Source organism: Notolepis coatsorum (genome assembly GCF_963971535.1).
Source record: "Notolepis coatsorum genome assembly, chromosome: 4".
In the NCBI taxonomy this organism is placed as follows: domain Eukaryota; kingdom Metazoa; phylum Chordata; class Actinopteri; order Aulopiformes; family Paralepididae; genus Notolepis; species Notolepis coatsorum.
Genome location: NC_140168.1, coordinates 50,526,171 through 50,542,960, shown reverse-complemented (window position 1 = coordinate 50,542,960; position 16,790 = coordinate 50,526,171). Strand labels below are relative to the sequence as shown.

At 46.6% G+C, this 16,790-nt stretch overlaps 1 protein-coding gene across 1 annotated transcript in view; it reads left to right on the top strand.

The window, feature by feature from the left end:
- Window positions 1-16,790, top strand: part of LOC311226337 (exostosin-1b) — a 202,593-nt gene that overhangs the window by 161,224 nt on the left and 24,579 nt on the right. The window contains exons 4-7 of the mRNA XM_084311759.1: window positions 1,527-1,634; window positions 4,709-4,828; window positions 9,954-10,086; window positions 15,546-15,664. Coding sequence (XP_084167885.1) covers window positions 1,527-1,634; window positions 4,709-4,828; window positions 9,954-10,086; window positions 15,546-15,664 — 480 coding nt within the window. The remainder of the gene's footprint in view (window positions 1-1,526; window positions 1,635-4,708; window positions 4,829-9,953; window positions 10,087-15,545; window positions 15,665-16,790) is intronic.

Sequence of the window (16,790 nt, the reverse complement as noted above, 5' to 3'; positions counted from 1 at the left end):
ATGTCTGCAATTTATGCATTGTTTTTTATTCTGTCAATTGTGTGCTGATTTTATGCCTATGTTAATTTTATACTAATTGCTGTGTGGCACTCTGGACTGCGGTCCATGTGTGAAAATAAAGTACTATATAGCTAGTTATTAATATTTATTATTGTTATATTGTAGAAATGTGTGCATTGAAATGTCTGTAAAGTCTCGACGACGTTGAAAATGAGGGTGTATTGTATTCATTATGTGTATCTTTTAATCTACATTTATTTTGATTTAAGTACTGGACAGTCATTATTGTTATTATTATGTCGGTCATAGTCCTGTGATTTATTGTGGATTTCTACTGTTAATGTATTGTGCGTCTAGTTTTATGTTAAAAAAGGGAAAATAAAAAACATTTGTTCAAAAAAAAAAAAAAAATTAGGGTGACCTCAATTGTCTTTTCGAGAATAAATAAAGGTTTGAAGATTAAGGAATATTAAGTTTAGTTTACATTAGTAATTCATGCTACTGCATTTAAATCCTGGTCCATTACCAGCGCAAGGAGAGATCCAGGAAGGCAAAATCAACTCATTCTCCCCAAAGTACAGTATTTACACAAAACATTCCAACAGGACAAAATCCATAGTTTTTATATCTAATGTTAATATTTCCTCTCATAGTCACTTCAGCCACAGGTCATTTCCAAACTTGGAACAGAGCTATCCAACACGTCCACCATAGTCCTGCACAGAGGGATAGAGAAAAAGAAAGTCCCTTATGAGAGCCACCTACAGTATCATTTTTAACAAATACTATTTGAATTAGCAATGGAATTTTTTTCTCCCCGCAAACCGAAAATCATGACCCCAAAACCGGGATATGAACCAAACTTGAGATTTTTGTGAACCCTAATCGAAAAGAGCTTCACTATTGATCAGTCTACCCATACAGTATTGTCCAGGAAGTTAGAGTTGTTATCGTATGCTGCGTCTGTATTTTTATCACTGTGATAGTGATTCATCTTTATATTGCTGTCGCGTCTATCTGTGTGTCATGCTGCCTTCTATATGATACATATAACTTGTTCCTACCAGTACGCTGCAGTGCTGCCCACACCGCTCATGAGGGATGGATCATGTAGTATTTAATTATAATCACAGGCGAGCAATGGAATTCCGTACATGTATGTTCAAGCTTCTCTCTGAATTTACGTAGCCTATATTTGTGTATATTGACCCTCTGTTTTCCAGCTTCAAAATCCATGTGTACTACATATTCCTATTCTATGTTTAACTCCTGTGTGTGTGTGTACGCGTGTGCGTGCGTGCGTGTTTCTTTAAAATTGTCACATTGCCTGCATGCATATTTATATTCAAGCATACATTACAGTATCCACATGTGTGTTAGGCAGCCTGTACACATATCACGTCTACAGTACACATACATTTATCTAAGCTTTCCTCCTGCGTGGCAGGCTGCCTGTATGCCTATCCAGATTATACAATTAAGCTTCTGTGTGTGTGTGTGTGTGTGTGTGTCTCTCTCTCTGTCAGGCAGCCTGTGTGCCGGTGATGCTGAGTAACGGCTGGGAGCTGCCCTTCTCCGAAATCATCGACTGGAACACAGCCGCTGTCATCGGGGACGAAAGGCTGCTGCTACAGGTAATAGACACACACACACACACACATATATACAGTACATGTACTTAGTTGATCCGTATAGGTCGCCCCCCACGGTTCAGCACATATGTAGAATGTAACCATCATTATAGTGAGCTATATGGCATGATATTCCACTCTGCTGTTTGGGTACATTACAGGTTTTGTCTATAATATAGATGAATTAAACAGCGACTGTGTGCGAGAATTTCATACCATGAGGCATAAGCGTCGAATACATTTAAGTAGGGCTGTCAGTTTATCGCGTTAATTAGATTAATTAATTACACAGCAAATTATCGCGCTATGAAAATTAACTCAAAAATTATTACAAAAAAAAAAACATTTTGTTGTATCATTCATTCCATAAGAATGTAGAATACACATTTACAGACTTTATTTTTTAATATGGTCCATTTGCATGTTCTTGGTATCTGATTCTAGGGACATCTATGAATCTCAGGGAATGTATTCCTAGTGTCAGAAATACTGTGCGCTAGATCCACAAAGAATGGATTGCATGGTGCAAGTTGCACACTTACAATTCATTATGAATTGAAAATGGGGGACCCTGATGTAAACAAGACAAAAGTCTTTCTCTGGTCTGCATCCACTTAACAATTGTGTGTATTGAGAATTGAGCCGTACTGTATCTGCAATCTGTTAATAACATTTTCAATCAATCAATCTGCGCGGTGATTGATTGAATGAACATTTTATTTTGAGTAAATTGTAATGAACCAAATGAGAATATCAATACATTTTTTTTTATCTTTGACTGTGAATAACACCATGCTCAAATTGACCAGACCTGAAAAATCTAAGCAAATTAATAGATGGAAGATGATTAAACAGAAGGTTTTGTAGATACAGTACTGAATTCTGCCATCCGGACACATGCAATTTGAAATATGATTATAGAATATAGAATATCAGGCATAAAATGGTTATGCGATTAAAATGCGATTAATTAGATTCATTAATTACAAATCCTGTAATTAATTAGATACATTTGTTAATCGCCTGACAGCACTACATTTAAGGTGATATAATGGTCCACTACCGCACGAGAGATCCACTACCGCACGAGAGATCCACTACCGCACGAGAGATCCACTACAGTACGAGAGATCCACTACAGCATAAGAGATCCGGGAAGGCAAACGCAACTCATTCTGCCCAAAGTTGTACAAAACAACCTCTGCATTTAGATATCAACAGGGCAAAATCATAATTAAAGCCTTTAATGTTGTTATTTATAGCAAACGTTGCAGTCCAATGCAGTCGCGGATAGTTTGTTATTTCAGTGCATAAAATCTAGCCACAATGTTAATATTTCCTTTTATAGTCACTTCAGCAACGAGGTAATTTCCTAATGTGAACAGACACGAGGCAGAACTGTCAAAGCACGATCCAACGCTTCCACTATATGCTGCACTACTAGGTCTACACAGAGGGATGGACCTCCAGAATGATCCAACACGTCCACTATATGCTGCACTACTAGGTCTACACAGAGGGATGGACCTCCAGAATGATCCAACACGTCCACTATATGCTGCACTACTAGGTCTACACAGAGGGATGGACCTCCAGAATGATCCAACACGTCCACTATATGCTGCACTACTAGGTCTACACAGAGGGATGGACCTCCAGAATGATCCAACACGTCCACTATATGCTGCACTACTAGGTCTACACAGAGGGATGGACCTCCAGAATGATCCAACACGTCCACTATATGCTGCACTACTAGGTCTACACAGAGGGATGGACCTCCAGAATGATCCAACACGTCCACTATATGCTGCACTACTAGGTCTACACAGAGGGATGGACCTCCAGAGCAAAGTTACCAGACTGACCACAACTCTTTCATTACACCGGAGTTAGAAACAAAATGTTCTTCAGACACACCCCTTTATGAAAGCCAACTAGAATGTACAAATAGGCCTAATTGATAATAGACGAGTGTCTAGATCGTTTTTTACGGATTCCAAAAAATTATCCAATCTGTCACTCAAAACCACGATACGATCCCAACCGTGAGTTTTGTGATCCATTGCACCCCTAATACACACACACACATATACACACGCACATGCACAGGCCTGATGTAAGCTAAGAGAGAAGGACCCCTCAGGGGCTTACAGGTTAACCCTCTGTAGTGTGGTAGTGAAAGGGTTAACCTTCTGTAGTGTGGTTGTGAAAGGGTTAACCCTTTGTCGTGTGGCAGTGAAAGGGTTAACATTCTGTATTGTCACAGTGAAAGGGTTAAATGAGTTGGTTCTCAAAGCTATTGGTGCAAACTAGGAAAAACCAAGGCGTACAGAATCACTGATTGCTTGGAAATGTCACACTAAGCCGCCGCACGCAAAGGGCAGTGGCTCCACTTGTCTGATAACGCATTACCTCGGAAGAAGAGAAACGTAATTATACACTCGTTAAATTAGATATTAATGAAGTCTGGACTCGTTTTGTTTGACATTGATTTTTCCGAAGCAAAATCCTAGCTCATTCCACAACTTTCTGTGTCCACTGATGGATGTCTAGACTCACTTTGAACTAGCCTTCATGAAATATCTATAATGAGTGTGTGGGTGGGGGGGGGGGGGGGGGGGGGCAGGAAACTATTCCTGGAAACCGTGGTGGAGGAGCAGAGGCCTCACGAGAGGCTGCAGTGACAACCTCTCGTCTCCAAAAGGATCAATTTCTCAGGAAGTAACCGAAGATAATGTCACCTTGAGATTGACACCCATTGGTTTTTGATGTTGCACAGTTGGTTTTGGATGGGTTTGCAACCCTAGCCCCACACACACACACACACACACACACACACACACACACACACACACACACACACACACACACACACACACACACACACACTCACACTCATACACACACATTGTATGCACTCCGGGGTCATCAGACTGGGCACAGGAACCATGTAACCTTTCAATTCAAAGTAAAAACATGGAAATGACCCAAACTGCAGAGATTCAAGGTTCTCTCGCCTGACAGCAGTGATGTAAATTTCTTTCTTTTCTTTTCTTTTTTCCTGTCGTGGATAGATCCCATCCACAGTGCGCTCCATCCACCAGGATAAGATCTTGCCTCTCAGGCAGCAGACGCAGTTCCTCTGGGAGGCCTACTTCTCCTCCGTTGAGAAGATCGTACTGACCACTCTAGAGGTAAGACTCTCTCACTCACACACACACACACACACACACACACACACACACACACACACACACACACACACACACACACACACACACACACACACACACACACACACACACACACACACTTTATCTCTCCTAGCCCCTCCCCTCCTAGTTTCTCCCCGCTTCTCCTCCATCATCAATCTCGCCCTCGGAGGGCTTCAGCGTCACGCCAACCTCCCTGCAATCTGGGCTTCTCTTCTGCTCCAAGCTGGAGGGGGAGGAGGGGGGCCGGGTGGCATCCCGACGGGGAAGAAGAAGAAAGTGGGCGGTTGATTCACGCGCAAAAGGAGGGTTTTTAGCAATCTGTTCAGTCGCTCGTATGTGCATTACTGTCTCCAGTGCATTTTTGTGTAGAGTTATCGTTTATTTTTAAATAATACATCCACAGAGCTTTTAGAAAGGTGTGGAATAAAAGTATTGCTGTTCCTCTCAATAAAGTGGTTTTACACGTTGTATGTATCCCCTCCTTACTTCCCATTCCCCCCACGTGGAATGCACCTGATTGGATAAATGCCGGTGCTCTAGTGTGACATCTAGTGGCCGAATGTTATCTCTATACCACCTTTAATAATTTCTCCTTCCAGTATCTCAAGAAAAAAAAACACAGGCGCACTGGTTCCTTTTCGGATGGACTAAAAGTACTCCGATAGGCTTGTTAAAACGGGTGGAGTATCTCTTTAAATGTCGAACACTGCCCCTGACCCCCCCCCCCCCCCCCCCCCCCCACTGCTTTCAGATGCAAGGCTCAACACCTCGGCTTACACCCAGAGCCTCGCGCCATGGTTGCAAATGTCTCCCCGCCGACTCCGCGCTCAACGGCAGCGCCGCACCCATCTGCTATCTCTCTGCTCTCCATCTGAACAGCCTGGGAGCAGGGCTCGCCTCATCCCTACAGTCTCATTCATTACCTCCCAAATCTGACATCTTGTACCTGTGCTTTCCTCGGCACACGGAAGTATTCAGATGGGCACGGACATATGCGCACACATCCCACGACCATGCGCGCGCGCACACACATACACACACACATACATCTGATGTGTACTATCTATGGCTTTGGTCTCGCTTATTCTACCTAGCTATGACATCTCGTCTGTTGTCTCTCTCACTGTGTCTGTAGTCACACACACACACACACACACACACTCACTCACACGCGCGCATACAGTACCACACGTGCACACACCTCCATATGTTAGGGGATGTCAGGCCTAACACTACCACCCAGCCATAACCACGCTGACACACGCTGTCACTCGACACTATAGCACAAGGTGACACTGTGAAAGCCTGCAACTCGGGCACCGCGGTGTAGGAATAAATGTGTGTGTGTGTGTCCACGTGTGGTTGTGTGTTGGGAACGACGAGGCCTAAATACTTAATCCTGACTGACTGTCCTGTAGAAGGCGAGAGAGAGGCAGAAGAGGAGGAGGAGAGGAGAGAGGGGGTGACATATGTAAATGGAGTTGCTGCGTGGCAGGCCCCGAGATAACGAGCGACATGGTTTATTCATCCTGTCGAGCTCACGCTCGCTCCGCTGCAGATCTGGGACGATACGCGGACACACACACACATTCACACTCACACACAACGATATCTTGACAGATTTAATCTTCACACACACATTCCCGCATACACACTCTAACACTCTTATAGTTTCCGGAGAATTGACGCACCACCACAACCAAACATCTGTGTGTGGGTGTGGGTGTGTGTGTGCACGTGTTTTTTTGTGGTGAGCAGCGGTATAATAGTATCAGTCACCAGCCAGCGCGAAAAAGTGAGGTTGACCAATCACGTCGCGGTTTCCTGTCTGGAAGTAGAGACATTTCGACCAATCACGAGTCCAATGGAGCCTGGTCCTGAGGTGGTGGCACACCTATTAAAGTCGCCTATTAAAGCCAAATTACAGTGTGTCTCCAGAGAACCAGGATTTATCTATCATCCTCTAATTGGTTGATTGTGGCTGTTGGGAGGTGAGATTGAATCGTCCATCATGTCGCTCCGGTACTTGCCCGGCGGGGGAGGGGTTCCAGCCAGGCGAGGAGAAATAGCCCCCTCGTAAGGTCTCCGGGGCTCCAGGTTTTAAGGTGGCAAGCAGTGTTTTTATAGGGAAGTGTAAGGGTTCCAAGTTAATCTCCTTGGCTGAGGCAAATGGTTATTGGCTGCACAGGGACAGGGGTGGAGAGAGAGGCAGGGGGGGGGGGCGGGCGGGCATGCAGTGCTCTCCATGTTTCTCCCCTCATCCTTGCCTTCGCCGAATGAATTTTTATGTTGCTTTGTCAATATTGTTACTGTAAGGGCTTCCAGCTATATTATTAGCTTCTCACGAAGCGCCGGTTCAACTCCCTGCTAACACCCACTGCTGCAAAACGCCCCGCTGTAAATCTCCTCTCTCTCTCTCTCTCACTCTCACTCTCTCTCTCACTCAAATTCACGTAGGCTTTATTGGCATGAAATACAAAGTACTTGTTGCTGAAGTTTGACACAATGTGTATACAGGTCATTTATTTTTATTTTTTTCATACAAATGTTAATTACATTTTTTGCACCATTTCAGCAAAACGGTAAACAAAATATCAAAACATTGACCATGACAGAAAGTGTATAAAAATGTGCTGAGCATTCAAAAGTGAAACGGTAAATTAGTCGTTAAAACAATCCACAAAACATTTGATTGCACGGATCAGTGTGCCCAATGTGCCCAGTTTTCTAAATTGTAGTGAAGTTTGGGGAAGTGTAATGGTCTCATGTGTTCATAGTTTTGTGCAGCTCTGCCTCTGAACACGGCCTGATCTCTCTCTGGGCAGCCAGGTCTGTCTCAGCCAGTTTCTACTGCCAGCTGTGATCACTGAGTCTGTATCTTGTCAAGATTTCCCTCAGTTTAGTATCCGTTACAGCAGTCAGATAGTCTGCCAATGTTTACTGTTTAGTATTTTAGTGTGTGTGTATGTCTCTCTCTCTCTCTCACTCCCTTTCTCTTTGCCCCTCCTTTACCCCTCATCTCTCCCTCTATTGCATTACCAAGCCAACAGCCGAGTCACCCCTTGCCACCCCGCCATTCAATAGCAGCCATAAAGCATAGCCGCAGACCTGTGTCTGTTTTACTGAAGCAATTTAGACTGGCTCAAGGGCACAGCAGCAATATCTCTCTTCTTCTCCCGCCTGCCTGTTCAGCGCCGAGGCCAATCGCTTCTCCTCTTGAGTTGCAGCCGGGAGAGAATAGTGGCTGTTGGGGAGCGTCTGGCTGTTTGAGTGACTGCTCTATTTGAGCCCAGGAAGGATGTAGGCATGTTTGTGAGTGACTGGTGCTTAGATATAGCTGATGGCTTAGTCTGTCTGCTCTTGCTCTGTCTGGCTCTATTTGGGTGGCTGCTATTTGAGAGTCTGACCGGGGTGGGCCTTGAGTTACTGGGCCTGCTTGGGATGCCTGGCTGGTTTTATATGTGTGTTGTTTGGTCATGTCACAGGAGGACATATTACACAATAAAGTGGATTTCTTTCAGCACTTTTGACTGGACTACTATTTAAGATGGATAGAAATGAATCCTCAGATGAATCCCTGTACTTCCAGAGGCCGACGTTGCCGTCTTTCAGAGGCTGTAGCGGCTCTGCTCTAAAGCTGGAGTGGAGATACTGGTGTCAAATGAAACTAGACGCTCTGAGGAACCTTGTGCCATGCAGGCTCGTCTGGACGGGCCGAACAAGGCTCCAAAGTTAGGCAAGATTTTGGCAAAGGAGAAACTGGCCATTTTGAAAGGGGTCCCTTGACCTCTCACCTCAATATATCTGAATGCCCACTTTATTCTGATCCCATAAATCCCATTGCTGGGGGAGAGGCTGGCACTGGTAAACGGGCTGGGGGAGAGGCTGTCACTGGGGGAGAGGCTGGCACTGGTAAACGGGCTGGGGGAGAGGCTGGCACTGGGGGAGAGGCTGGCACTGGGGGAGAGGCTGGGACAGAGGCTGGCACTGGGGGAGAGGCTGGGACAGAGGCTGGCACTGGGGGAGAGGCTGGGACAGAGGCTGGCACTGGGGGAGAGGCTGGGACAGAGGCTGGCACTGGGAAACGGGCTGGGACAGAGGCTGGGGGAGAGGCTGGGGCTAGGCTCGGGTTGGGGCAGAGGGGAGGCATTATAGTGGCGAATAGAAGAGGACACAAAGGAGCAGTGAAATGGTTCCATAAAACACAAGTGATACATAGCAGATGCCTTTGGACCCTGAACTGACATCTCACTTTTAACTGCGCCTCTCTGTCTCTTTCAGTGACAGGCTTTTGGATACTACTCCGACACTTCTGACGAGTCCTAATTATATTCAATAACTTATAACAATCATTGTGGTTTGGCTGATTTTCACAGCCTTTATTCACTTTTATAGGTTCCCTTTTGGCTCATTTGTGCAAACAAATAAAAAAATCTCACACATAGTATCTCATGGGTATGGGACTGATCAAAATCCCATTGAAAATCCCATGTATAATCGCCTAAAAGGCAAAAGTGTAACGATGTTAGCGGCGGATCTCTAACGTCATAATGTGTGTGCAGACGCTCGTTTCCTTATGCTTTTTCTTTTGTTGTTGCTGTTCTTAGCTCTATTCTATTTAAATATTTAAAAAAAAAAAATCTTATGTACCCCAGTTGCTATTGCATGTACATATTTGTGTTCTATTACATGTATACAGTATGTACATACACCAACTATTTTGCCAGTTTTATTCTCCACCCATTGATCATCCATAGCAACACTACTATCACCGACATCTAAGAAGGGAGATCCCCCCTTGAACGGCCCTTCTAAGGTTTCTCTCCTCCTCATTGCCTGTGGTGCTTTTTTCCTATTGCTAGGTTTTTTGTGAGTTTTTCCTTAACGTCCTCGCGTGGGGTATGTCTGGGAGTGTTGCATTTATTTATTTTACATTTATTTTGGATTTCATGGTGTTTTTTGTTTTGTTCTTGATTTATTGTGATGTTTCTTCTTGACCTGTTTAAAGGAGACGTGTCCGGCCCGTGGGGACATTAACGTGTGTTGTCGGGCCTTATAAATACATATGATTTTATTTGATTTTATTTTATTTGTTCCTCTGCAGATCATCCAGGACCGTGTGTTGGAGCACGGCTCGAGGAGCAGCCTGATGTGGAACAGCCACCCTGGGGGACTGTTCGCCCTGCCGCAGTACTCTGGATACCTGGGAGACTTCCCCTTCTACTATGCTACACTAGGTACCAGAACCGCCTCAATCCACATGCAAACAACAGTCTTGTACACCCACACACACACACACACACACACACACACACACACACACACACACACACACACACACACACACACACACACACACACACACACATACACCCACAGACTCACACACGTACACCCACAGACTCATACACCCACAGACTCACACACGTACACCCACAGACTCACACACACACACACCTACAGACTCACACACGTACACCCACAGACTCACACACACACACCTACAGACTCTCACACACACACCCACATACTCACACACACACCCACAGACTCGCACACATACACCCACAGACTCACACACGTACACCCACAGGCTCACACACACACAGGCTCACACACATACACCCACAGACTCACACACACTCCGTAGCCTGTATGAGAGCACTAAATGGTAAATGGCTTGCAACCATATCCGTCATGCAGACACTCTTCATCATTCAAAAAAGACCTCAAAACCCACCTTTTTACCCTTGCTTTCAACCCATGAACTCCTTCCTTCTTTTTTTTTTCTCTCTACTAAAACTGCATTGTATTGTTTGTTTTGTTAAAGTGTCTTTGAGCATTTGGAAAAGCGCTATATAAATCCAATGTATTATTAGTATTATTATTATGTAGCACTTTTATCCAAAGTGCTTTACAATTTGGTACCTCACATTTTACCTGTTCACTCACACATACACACCGACGGCGGAAGCAACCATTCAAGATGCCAACCTGCTCATCAGGAGCAATTAGTGGTTAAGTGTCTTGCTCAAGGACACTTCGACACGCTGCCCAGTAGGAGCGGGAATCGAACTGGGAACCTCTGGATTACCAGACTACTGCTCTACCTCCTGAGCCACTGTCGCCCCATTACCATTTACATACACCCACCGACTCTCACACACACACACACACACGCACATTTCGTAGCCTGTATGGGAGCACTAGGGGCATATAAAGTCCAGTTAGATAAGTCCAATTCTGTTTACCCGCCCCTGTGTGGTTATAAAGCGACCCCCGCGCGGGCGCGAGTCTTAAAAGACTCCCATTCCTATAATCCGACAACAGACGTATTCTTTGGCTTTTGAAAGACCTTAGTTTCCAAACCCCAGGGCTGCAGCTGTGGACCTTGTCTCTGTAATAGAAATATAGTCTGCTCTGTTGATCTACTGCCTTCCTCCAGTGGCTATCTGGCAACCCAAGTGGACTGGAGGAATGACTGTTCCTTGATGGATGTTTGTATTAGTGTTGCTGACACACAGGCCCCGTCCGTCATTCGATTTGAGTCAGCGCTGCCGCGGCCGAGGCAGGGCCGGTCCCTCCAGCTGCGGTTCAGTGGCGCTACCCGCACCCCGCCAAATATCTGTGACCCAAGATCGCCCTCCCTCCTTCCCCCCTGCTCTCCATCTTCATCTGGGGCAGCGCCCAGCCAGGCAGCGACATCAATACACACACACACACACACACACACACACACACACACACACACACACATTCAGGGTTGATGGAGCACCGGGGGGAGGGTGTGGAGAGTTGATATTAAAAAGGATGGCGGCGGTGACAAGCACGGATTACCCCTCCGCGAACCTGATTTGTTTGTCAGCGAAGCTCCAATTAAACACGGAGAGGTTTTTAAAGAGACAAGGCGGAGCGTCGCTGCCGGGTAAAGGAGTAAACTGAGGAACAATCAGTCTCCTGATGACACTTCAAATACACTCGCTCATTGTTCTCCGAGACACTAACAAGACAGCCGCGTAGACGCACACCACCACACACACACACACAGGCGACCACACACATGCGACCACACACACACACACACAGGCCACCACACACACACAGGCCACCATCCACACACAGGCGACTGCACACACACACACCAACACCCAGGCCACCACACACACACACACAGGCCACCACACACATGCACAGGCAACCGTGCACACATACACACACACAGGCCACCACACACACACAGGCCACCACGCACAGGCAACCGTGCACACACACACACACACATACAGGCCACCGTGCACACACACACACATACAGGCAACCATGCACACACGGGTACATACTGTACACACACACACACACACACACACACACACACACACACACACACACACACACACACACACACACACACACAGGCAACCGTACACACAGACACACACACACACAGTGGTAGCTGAGTGTTGTCTTTGCTGCTTAGTGAAATGGCCTTTTGATTGCTTGTTGTTGTCGGGTATGAATTGGCCACAGATAGCCTGGTCGATCCTATAACAGCCTGGTCCATAGCCATAATCAATTAGCTGGTTAGATAAGCGTGGCCCAGGGCTTGCTGATGATGGGGATTGTTGACATATTGATAACAACACAAAGACCGTGGACCATGAGCTAATTCACCAGGCTGTCGGAGAACAGCATGCGCACAGCCGGCTCCAGGAACAAGGTGCTATTCAGACACGTATCTCTGTTGTGTGATGATGGTTTAATTTACACATTTATGAAGTCATGACAAAGTGCAGATTATCAACTTCACCCGTTGTAATTAACAAGTTATTCAATCTCTTAATTGCTGTATTCCTGGCCTTGAAAGTAGCAGAATGATAAAAGGGACATAATTATTATAGCCCCGCGTTTTATCCATGTATATCGTGCTTTGTGGGAATGTCCTCTTTGAGACGATCCGTCTTGCTTCATATCTTTACTTTGGGCTTGTTCTGTTGCAGCCTGTTAACCCTCCCCGGCATCAGTTCCTCTGAGTAGATCTAAAGCTGCATCAGTGAGGAGCAGGGTTGGGAGGGTTACTTTATACATGTATTCCATTACAATTACAAATTACCTGTTGAAAGATGTATTCAGTGGTGGCCTGAAGGTTAGAGAAGCGAGCTTGTGACCAGAAGGTCGCCGGTGCGATCCCCCGGTCCGCTGAAGTGCCCTTGAGCAAGGCACTGCTCGCAAAAACTGCTCCCCAGTGAAGCTGCACAGTGGCCAATGGTGCCGGGACGCGTCTATTCGAAACCCAAACGGTTTTGCGAATCTGATTGGCCACTGACGTTTCTGGTCATGTGACATGTGCGCCCAATCGCGTGACGCGCCCATTTCCGGCTCTAACAGCCTGCAAACTACCTAACGCCTAGTTTATCACTGGTTAAGTTTAGGCGACTCTTTCGAAGTTGGTTAAGGTTAGAGCTTGGAATCGGGGCTGGCGTTCTATCGCCCTGCTCTAAGACAAACTCTAACCTTAACCAACTTCGAAAGAGTGCCTAAGCTTAACCGGCGAAGAACTTGCCGTCACACGATTGGTGCGACCAGAAACAGCAGTGGCCAATCAGAGCGCTAAACGCGAACGCGGAAGCATGCACCGTTTGGGTTTCGAATAGACGCGTACAGGGCAGTGAATGTGTGTAACTGTGTGAAGCAGGGCGTTGCTGAAAAAGAGCATACATGCTCAGTGAACCTACCATGGGTAAATTAAAAATATATATAACTTACTATAATTAAATATAGTAATATTATTACTTTATATTATATTAAATATTAAAGTAATCTGGTTACTTTCAGTTATGTTTGGATTAACCCAATGCCAAATCAATAATGTGACGTGGAGTCAGGGATAGACTGGGACTAACAAAATGGCCCTGGACCACAAACCAGCCTGCAGATATCCCTCCACCCTGCCTCATACAAACACACCAGCCTGCAGATATCCCTCCACCCTGCCTCATACAAACACACCAGCCTGCAGATATCCCTCCACCCTGCCTCATACAAACACACCAGCCTGCAGATATCCCTCCACCCTGCCTCATACAAACACACCAGCCTACAGATATCCCTCCACCCTGCCTCATACAAACACACCAGCCTACAGATATCCCTCCACCCTGCCTCATACAAACACACCAGCCCTTATAGGCTAAGCATAATGGACGGACTCTCTAGGGCAGGGGGTAAACACATGGCAAAATCACAATCACAAGCAGTGTTTTATTGTCATTAATGGTTTCCCCTGGCAATTCAAATGCCTCAAGCGTACCGCCCATCAACACAAAGTCCATTTATATAGTGAAGTCCAAAACAACTCAACACAACAAAGTAATATAGGAGGCCATAGAGCCTGATCACCACAAAGTCCTTAACTGCAGCTTTAGATTCTCTCTCCCCCAGGTAAAACAGGAGGGGGAGACGGAGTGAGAGGAGACACACACACACACATAGAGGGAGAGAGAGAGAGGGAGAGAACTTCAGGGTTACTGTACAAAAGTATAGTAAACGGTTAGCAGGAGATAAAACATTGGACTTACCCCATTCAGTGGGATTTGTGACACTCCTGCAACACAATGCTTTTGTAATCAGAAGGTTCCCAGGGTTGGGGGGTTAAAACTAAACAAAATGCAGGCGGTCAGGTGGCGTAGCGGAGATTGTGCTCGTCACCAATGCAAGAGGCTGCGGTCTCGACTCCCGGAGAGTCAGCATTGCCTTGGCTCGGGCTGATCGCTATACTAACTCGTTTGGCTGAGTTAGGGGGAGGGGAGCCGTGGGTGGGTCCTGGGCGTTGTGGACAGCGACCCCTACTGTTTGGTCGGGGCGCCTGCTCAGCGAGGGTAGGATCTGGAGAGAGGTAGTGCGACCTTCCACACGTTACACTCTCCCAGTGAGAATCTGCGCGGCCAGGCTGGCTGCCGGCTGGCTGCACATGCGTCGGAGGAAAGCATGTGAGAGTCTCCGGCCTCTCGGACCAACAGTAGGGGGAAGTGCGCAACAACCAGGAAGGGGGTTGGGAATTGGCATAACGACTAACAGTGGGATGGGAGAAAAATCGGAAAAAGAAGGAGGGAAAAAAAATTATCAAAAAAATTAAATAAACAAAATGCAATGCTGAAAAATAATCCATCTGATTACGCTGCCCGTTACTGTATTCCGTTACTCCCCAAGCCTGGTAACGAGCATCTGTTTCGTCGCATACCGGATATTATTCCAGTCTTCACATTTCTTCTCAAAGCATCTCATACTCATTACATGGGCGACATTGACTTGGGAGGTAGAGCAGTCGTCTGGTAATCTGGAGGTTCGCGATTTGATTCCCACTCCTCCCGAGCAGCGTGTCGAAGTGTTCCTTGAGCAAGACACTTAACCCCTAACTGCTCCCGATGAGCAGGTTGGCACCTTGCATGGTTGCCTCTGCCGTCGGTGTGTGAATGTGTGAATGAAGGGGTCAAATGGAGAGGAACAAATTGTAAAGCGCTTTGGATAAAAGTGCTATATAAATGCACCATTTACCATTTACCAACAACTGCCAGTTTGTTTGTTGACGTCCAGATGTTCTTCATGTCTAAACATGTTTATTTCATTGTATTTATTGATGTTTTTTAGGGGGCTTTCAAATTACATCGTTAACCGACAAGTCTGTTTCATTGTGTTCCAGGTATTAAGCCGTACCCTAAATTCACTGCAGTCATCCACGCCGTCACCCCGCTGGTGTCCCAGTCACAGCCCATCCTCAAACTCCTGCTGGCCGTCGCCAAATCACAGTACTGCGCACAGGTGAGAGCGCGCGCGCGCGTGTGTGTGTGTGTGTGTGTGTGTGTGTGTGTGTGTGTGTGTGTGTGTGTGTGTGTGTGTGTGTGTGTGTGTGTGTGTGTGTGTGTGTGTGTGTGTGTGTGTGTGTGTGTGTGTGTGTGTGTGTGTGTGTGTGTGTGTGTGTGTGTGTGTGTGTGTGTGTGTGTGTGTGAGAGAGAGGCGGGCCTGGGGGGGGGTTATGCATAGAGTGTTTCTCTTACAAGTATATCTGTGTGTATACAAACATATATACAAGCGTGTGTGTGTTTACATAAGTTTGTGTGTGGGGGGGGTGGGGGGGGGGGGGGGGGGGGGGGCGAACCACATAACGCGCGCTCGCGCGCGCGCGCGTGTGTGTGTGTGTGTGTGTGTGTGTGTGTGTGTGTGTGTGTGTGTGTGTGTGTGTGTGTGTGTGTGTGTGTGTGTGTGTGTGTGAGAGAGGCGGGCCTGGGGGGGGGTTATGCATAGAGTGTTTCTCTTACAAGTATATCTGTGTGTATACAAACATATATACAAGCGTGTGTGTGTTTACATAAGTTTGTGTGTGGGGGGGGTGGGGGGGGCGAACCACATAACGCGCTGCGTTGCGGCACGGCGACCCGGGTTCGATTCCCGGACCCGCCGTTCTTTGCCGAATGTCTTCCCCCCGCTCTGTCTCCCGTTCCTCCTCTCTCTCTCTCTCTCTACCGGACTGCCCGGTAGTAAGAACCGATAAAAAATCAACCAAAAACATAGTAAAAAAATAATAAAGGTTTGTGTGTGGGTTCCCTCGTTGCGGTGTATCCTCCTATACCGCGAGCTCCGGAGCGGCGTTTCCCGGGCTGGAGCGTGCGTGTTCATGCACGCGTTTCCCAGATGCCGGCTCAATTGTCAGCATCCTGGAGAAGCAGCTCATTAGTGCAGCGTTTTACTGTATTATTATGCTGCAGCTTGGTGATGGCGTTCGTTCTCAAGCCGGCAAGTGCAGAACAACAACATAACACCAGTCCTTCGCCCCGGAGTGTGTCGACTCCTGCGGATTGAATTAGAGAGGAGGTTTGTACAACGGCTACATCTGTCTCCATGGCAGCCGAACACCCCTTCCCCTCAGCACAGCTGGAGACGCCATGTA